The following is a 7,378-nucleotide window of genomic DNA, read 5'->3' on the forward strand; positions in this document are numbered from 1 at the left end:
ACACACACACACACACACACACACACACACACACACACACCCCAACACATATGTGTTTGCATACACACACAAAAAAACTGCAATCTATTGCCAAGAAAGAATTTTTGCCTAAGTACCTTGTTCTTAGCCAATTATACCATTGGGGCTTAAGACTAATTTATTTGTAAGATATATAAGCCTTTGCAGATATTTGTGTTTATAGCAACTGGCTCTTTTCTAGAGATGAGTTAATTCACAGACAGTTAGCTTACTATGGCTTTAGGGAATGTTAAAATTTTGATATCGGCTGTGTAATCATCTTTCAGGGTAAGTTTTCTGGATTTGGGTGTCTTGTTAAAGTAGAATAGCGGTAGTCTAACACATGGATGGCTTCATTTAAGACATTAAGATGTTATTTTCCTTGAGTACATCAGACATGTTTGGGATCCTTGCTGTCTTCGTGTATGATCCCATGGATGGACTTCTATTTGAGAGCATTTTAGCCTTTGTTTTTAGGAAATTACTTTGTTACAAATATCTTAGGTAAGGTATTTAAAAAATGAATCTCAGTATATCACAACTTTTATAACCATTTTCATTTTCAAAATCTTGTCTTATAGAAAACATTTTTAAGTCGTGTCTCTATTGATGTGATTTTCTCACATGTGCTTTCATTCCAAAGGTCTCTGCCAACAAGGGTGAAATTGGTGACGCCACGCCGTTTAATGATGCTGTCAATGTGCAGAAGATTTCTAATCTTTTATCTGACTATGGCTACCATCTCAGAGGAAATGAGGTACATTCACTATCACCTGTGTGTAACAAGCACATTCTGTGAGGTACACTTTTATATATACAAAAAAGCTCTTTACTTGTGCAAGTCATAAGCATACAGCATGATGAAGTTCCTTCCACAAAGTAATAAACACACAGAATCTAGCATCTACATTGAGAAAAAAAATTACCCAGAATGCTTTATTCCTTGAAAGTCCTTTCCAGTCTCTAGCCCTTTCATCCTAGGTAAGTACTGTCTCATTATAGGGTAGTTTTGATTTTTATGTAAATAGTAGTATGGAATATGTGCATATGCATTTTTTTACTTGTTTAATATTTTTAGTTACGTGTGGCAAAATCTCTTGTCTGTTTTCAGGTACTCTATAATGGATTCACTGGTCGAAAAATCACATCACAGATTTTTATTGGCCCCACTTACTACCAGCGTTTGAAGCATATGGTGGATGACAAAATTCATTCTCGTGCTAGGGGACCCATTCAGATTCTTAATAGACAGCCCATGGAGGGTAGATCTCGGTAAGGGAGCTGCAGCTGCATCAGTCATTGTGTGCTATATTTAACTAGCCTTTCACTTGAGGATGTAAAGCACGTGTAAGTTGAGATGATGAAGTGATGGCTGTCTGTGTTCCCGTCTCCTCACTTTGACAGTTTCTTCTCTAAAGTCAGGGCTGTTAATGTTCCAGGCAAGTGCTCTACCAGTGAGCCAGAACCCCATTATTTCTGATTATGTTCACCAAATCTAGTAGTCCTACAATTTCCTTGGTAAGACTTTGGATATAGTTATATAAGAGTGGCTATCAAATCTTTGATCTCAGGATCTTTAGAGAACTTTTCTTCATGTGAGCTATGCTTTTCATTACAGTAGAGATTAGATTGGAATTTAAAATACTTATTTAAAAACAAAGGCAAAACCATTACTATATTAGTACATGTTTAAAGAAAAATCAGTATATTTCTAAGTAAGCTTAGTGATAAAAGTGACATTGGCTTATAGTTTTTGCAGATTTCTTTAGTGACCTAGAAGGCAGCTGGCCTCTTCTACTTCTGAATTAATTCCATTGCAATGTTTTCCTTTCCTTTCCTCTCCCTCCACCTCCCTTCCTGTCTTCCTCATCCCAACTCTTTCTTCCCATGGAGTCTCATAATAGCATGGGCTGTGTTACATAGCTGTGGCTGGTCTTGTCTCCACCTCCAAGTGAGTGGGATTATAGGTGTGTGCCGCCATGCAGGCTCAAAACTGTATTTAAGAAGAATATTTTTATTACCTTTATCTATTTTGTGTGTAGGTGTGTGCAAGGCATGGTCTGAGTGTGGAGGTCAGAATACAAATTGTAGGAATTTGGTTCTCTCCACTCATCATGTAGGTCCTGGGGATTGAGTTCACGTGAATTGAGGTCATTAAGCTTGGCAGCAAGAACCTTTACCCACTGAGCCATCTCTCTAGCCCAGTTTTGTATGTGAGGGAGCTTAGGTGTTTAAAGGATTTGAGGGAGCTCCAATGTCACACAGATAGATATGGTTGGAAAAGGGAAGAATGTTATTTTTTTGTTGCTATACTAAAATGAAGGGCTACTCTAGTTTTTGTTTTTCTAAATCTTCATTTTCATTTATGTTTGAGCCATTGTTTTTTGTTTTTGTTTTTTTTCCCTGTATCAGTATGTTTTTATATAATCCTGGATGGCCTGGTATTCATTATGAAGGCCGGCTTGACTCTGGATTCATAGCACTCCTGCCTCAGCCTTCCACAGGAGGCTCACACTACAGGCCTCACTTTCAGGCCTGTACTTGGTGATTTATAATTTCCTTTTTCTTTTTTCTATTTTCTCAATATGGGGGGGGGGGAGACAGTAAGGGAGGGGGCGATGGGGATAGGGTGGGGGAGAGAGAGATTCTGTAGCTTAGAACAGCCTTCAACTTATGGCATTGCCCCAGCCTCCCAAATAGTGTGAATACTGGCATGAGGCCAGCTAAACTTCTCTTTCTCTCCCTCTCTCCTTTCCTCCCTCTCTCTTTTTCTTTCTTTTTTTCTTTTTTTTAAAATTACTTTAAAAATTTATGGGAGTTTGCCTGCATGGATGTGTGTGCACTGTCTGCATGCCTGATGATGGCAGAGGCCAGAAGAGGGTGTCCGGTCCTTTGGAACTGGAGTTACAAGCAGTTTTGAGCTGTGAGTAGATGCAGGGAACTGAGCTCAGGTCCTTTGCAAGAGCAGCACATGCTCTTAACTGTTGAGCCACCATCTCCAAGTTTAGTGTCTTAAAGGGTAGTTGTAATGAGAAATTGAAGCCTTGTCAGTGACTGTTACATTAAAATTACTGGCTTGCTTGGCTGCCCCTTAATGGTAGAGTACTTGGCTAATGTACAAGGTCCTAGTTCAATCCTGTTTCCTCTGGGTGCCACATGCATAGTTTTACAGCATCATACCTAATCATTTGGGAAATACAGATTCACTGAATTATACAGATTTTCCAGTGTTAAATTCTATTCCACACAAAAGAAAAAAACCCACACTTGTTAATATCTCTCTACTGTTTAGAAAAACATGTAAGTATAGAAAGCTGTGGGTGTGAAATAGTGGGTGATTTTGTAAAATTCTGATTTTTGCTCAGAAGCTCAAACTTTTAATCATTTGTTGTATATCCTTAATTGTTTTCCTTAGAGTAAAAGATTGACTTCGTTCAGTTCCTTTCATTTCTTTGTTCTGTAACAAAGTCTGACCCAACATAGTTGGTGTTACTGTTGGAATAAAACTGGTCTTCCTTCCTGCAAGGGGAGGGATCACTGCTTATAGAGCCTGGTCCCACTGCCTTAATTTGCACTATAAGATAGTTTTATTTACTCTTTACAGTCAGTGTAGGTGTTAGCAGCAATCTAAGGGAGAAGTATTTCTTTCTGTATTACAAATATAGCTCGGTCTTCCTGAGACCCACAGACTAACTTGAGAGCCTTTGACGTAAAGACAAGCACACTGAAAACAAATCGGGGCTGAGAGAAGGCTCAGTGGCTAGGAGCACTTCTACACTTGCAGCGCTTCCGTTTGGTTCCCAGTACCCCTGTGTTGGCTCCCCGTGACCCATGTATGACTTCTCCCATCTCCTTTTTCATGTCTCAGTAGCTGTCACTCACTGGAAAGCCTTTGGTGAGCTAGAGTACAAACTGATGAGAGCCTAGTTTTTACCTGTCTATCTGTGTTGGATGGACAGACCCTCTAAGGCTGTGCCTTCAGCTCCCTGCCTTTTAGTTCCTACAGTGGAGGTAGAGTGAATGCTCTCTCCCTCAGTTTACAGGTATAGTAAGTTCATTATGGAGTATTGTGTAAGGTTGAATAGTGAGCCTTTTGTAGTAATAACGTTATTAGCCCATTGACTTTACTCAGTAGTAATGTGTGGGTTCACAAGTGCATGTGTTAAGGAGGCCCATGTCCCTTACTCATGTGGCCATTTGAATGCACGTCCCCTTGTGATCCCCTGGGAAACCTGACCTACTCACCTGCTCATTGTGTGTCACTGTACATTCCTCCTCTCAGGCTCCATAGCTGGGGATCCCTTATTGAGAAGCTATTCCATTGAGATTGACTTTTTTTTTTTTAGATTTATTTATTTTATGTGTATGAGTACACTGTAGCTGTACAGATGGTCCTGAGCCATCATGTGGCTGCTGGGAATTGAGTTCAGGACCTCTACTTGCTCTGCTCGCACTCTCATCATGGATGGTTGTGAGCCACCATGTGGTTGTTGGGATCCAAACTCAGCACCTTCGGAAGAGCAGTCTGTGCTCTTACCTGCTGAGCCATCTCACCAGCCTGAGATTGACTTTTTAAATGCACTTTCAAGTATAGGATTGAACTATAGACAGTTAAACGATGGCACGTCGAGTCTGCTTTATACTACGGTGTATTTGATGAAACTTGTATGCTGTCCTTGAGCATGTTTTCTGTCTACTTCATTTGGAGACCTTCTGATGCATAGTAAATGCTTGGTTGGCTTTTCCCCTCCTCACCAGGTTAGAGATTGCTGGGGCATAAAAATCAGAGCCTAGTTCTGTACTACTGCTACCTCACTCTTGTCTTAGTCAGAGTGGTGTTTATAAGAAGAGATCTGTACAGGGCCAGTTAAGTGGTTCTGTGGTAAAGCTGCTTGCTGCTAAGCCTAACTACTTGGGATCAATTCTCAGAAGAGAGCTGACTCCTGCAATCTGTCCTCTGCTCTCTACACATGTGCATGTGTGCATTCACAAATACACACAATAAATAAGTACAAACAAGCTCTTGTTTTCTTATCAACAGTGATGGTGGCCTGCGCTTTGGAGAAATGGAACGAGACTGTCAGATTGCCCATGGTGCAGCACAGTTTTTAAGAGAAAGGCTGTTTGAAGCATCAGATCCATATCAGGTTCATGTTTGTAATCTTTGTGGAATAATGGCAATTGCTAACACCAGGACTCATACGTATGAATGCAGGGGATGCCGCAATAAAACCCAGGTGTGTGTACACTTTATTCTATTTGATGTTCTTATGCGTAGTCATGGCAGATTTAGTGGAGTGGAATAGGCTGGGATTTTCAGTTTTGATAGCAGGTCTCTAAGATACTAGTTTGACAAGGAACAATAGTTTGATTTTTCTAAAAGGAGCTTAAAAGCATTTTCACTAAGCTATTCCTCTCTGAAATAGTAGGGTCTTGCACAAGGAATCTAAACATTTTTTTAAAAATATGCTTATGGATATTTTGCCTGTATGTGTGTCTGTGTATTGTTTGTGTGCATTGCCCACAAAGGTCAGAAGAGGGCAATGGATCAACTGGGGTGGAGGTTACACACGGTTATGAGCTGCTAAGTGGTTGCTGGGAATCAAGCCCAGGTCTTCTTAACCATGTGCTCTTAACCAAGAAGTCATCTCTCCTGCCCAACCAAGAGTTTTTCTTAAGCCTTTTCCTTGAGACTTATCAGTTAGGAAGTGTGAATAATGGCTGTATAGGCAGAAAGGGGGAACAAACAAAGCCTGCTTGGTCCAAGGCCTAGGATGAGTGCTCACAGCCACGCTCATCCACCTGGAGTACTAAAGCTTTAGCCTGCTTTGGAGGAGAACGTGGAGCCTTTGATGTAGGTCTGATGATTACTGTCTTTTCTCTCTGCAGATTTCTTTGGTGCGAATGCCCTATGCATGCAAGCTTTTGTTCCAGGAGCTCATGTCCATGAGCATCGCACCTCGTATGATGAGTGTTTAGCTGTCAGAAGTTCATGGTTGGATACTGGGACTCTCAGTATCTTGTTCTGTGAGTGTCATTTGTTTTTTTTTTTTTAAATGACAAATTTTACTGTTGTGATAAGAATTTTATTTGTTTTGTTTAAAGCTATGCATGATTTTTTTCTGTAAATAAACAATAAATTTTTGTAGATAGTCTTGATGTGTTATCTTTGATTTCTCTGTGTAAAACCAGCTGGCTGTAATAAAGTGTTAGTGGGTTAGGTTAAAAGAAATGTGTCAGGCTAAAGTAGGGTTACAGTTGTCAGCTGTCTGAGAGCAGTTTTAGCTAAGGAGGCTAATGTATTTCGCAGGTTTATAGCTGAGCACCTTCACCTGTTTCAGAAGAAAGAAAGAAAAATTAGTCACACATATGCGCATGGTATGGCAGATTGTCAGTTTCTAAATCAATGAGAATGATAAATTATATGGCTAACAGGCAGGGGCATGGTAATGTGCTTATAGACCCAGTGTTCAGGCTTGGACAGGAGAATTGTGTAACTTAGGCAACTTAGGAATACCTTCGTCTGGTCTCTCGTACCTCCTCCCTCTTCCCTCCTCCCTGTCCCTCTCCCCCCACTCTTTTTCCTAAGAAAGTTTTCTCACTATGTAGCCCAGGTTAATCTTGAACTCCTGACTTGCCTGCCTCAGCCTCCCAAGTGCTGGGATTACAGGCATATGCCTGAGACCTCATCCTTTAAAGGAAACAAATGGCCCAGAGAGGTAGCTTTGCAGTTAGGAGCTCTGGCTGCTCTTCCAGAGGACTCAGGTTTGATTGAGTCCCAGCATTCACATCGCAGTTCTCAGGACATCTCCAGTCCTGAGGGATCTAATGCCCTCTTCTGGCCTCTGAGGGCACTACATGCATGTGGTGCAGACATGTGCAAGTGAACCACTCATACACATAAAAAGTGAGGTGGAGGCGTGTGACAAACATTGGGCTAAAGGATGTATGAATAGTTACTCCATGACATGCTAGAGTACCTCGTGGCGGGTGAACTATACAGTTTCAAGTATGAGAGCCAATGCTCCTGTATTGTTGAGGCGTGAAAAAGGGAATTTTCCCATAAAGTTGGAAGAGCATATTTTCCAAGTTGAGATCCAGGGAAGCTAAGCAACTCTGCAGCCCAGCTCTCTTTCAGAGCCTAAAGTAGAAGAGCTGAGATTCCGACAGGTGACCCAGCTCTGGGGAGCTTCACTGCCTGGATTCACCACACGTCTTGGTGGAAAGGAAGGAAGGATTTCTGATCAAATACACTTTTGCTTGATAATGCCTTTCACTGCACAGCTGAGTGGTCTGGCCAGTGAATGAATGATCTACCATAAGCTGACGGGAAACTTTATTCTTTTTTTTTTTTTTTTTT

General features: G+C 41.1%; 2 protein-coding genes across 2 annotated transcripts in view; one reads left to right on the forward strand and one right to left on the reverse strand.

Moving 5' to 3' along the window:
- Positions 1-6,173, forward strand: part of Polr2b (RNA polymerase II subunit B) — a 42,107-nt gene extending 35,934 nt beyond the window's left edge. Inside the window, exons 22-25 of the mRNA XM_031342828.1 lie at positions 662-775; positions 1,130-1,290; positions 5,060-5,255; positions 5,908-6,173. Coding sequence (XP_031198688.1) covers positions 662-775; positions 1,130-1,290; positions 5,060-5,255; positions 5,908-5,997 — 561 coding nt within the window. The 3' untranslated portion in view covers positions 5,998-6,173. The remainder of the gene's footprint in view (positions 1-661; positions 776-1,129; positions 1,291-5,059; positions 5,256-5,907) is intronic.
- Igfbp7 (insulin like growth factor binding protein 7) overlaps positions 6,089-7,378 on the reverse strand; it is a 58,826-nt gene continuing 57,536 nt past the window's right edge. The window contains exon 5 of the mRNA XM_031342831.1: positions 6,089-6,350. Within this exon, the coding sequence (XP_031198691.1) occupies positions 6,331-6,350 (20 nt within the window). The 3' untranslated portion in view covers positions 6,089-6,330. The remainder of the gene's footprint in view (positions 6,351-7,378) is intronic.

This window comes from Mastomys coucha, unplaced genomic scaffold (genome assembly GCF_008632895.1).
Source record: "Mastomys coucha isolate ucsf_1 unplaced genomic scaffold, UCSF_Mcou_1 pScaffold22, whole genome shotgun sequence".
Taxonomy (NCBI): Eukaryota; Metazoa; Chordata; class Mammalia; order Rodentia; family Muridae; genus Mastomys; species Mastomys coucha.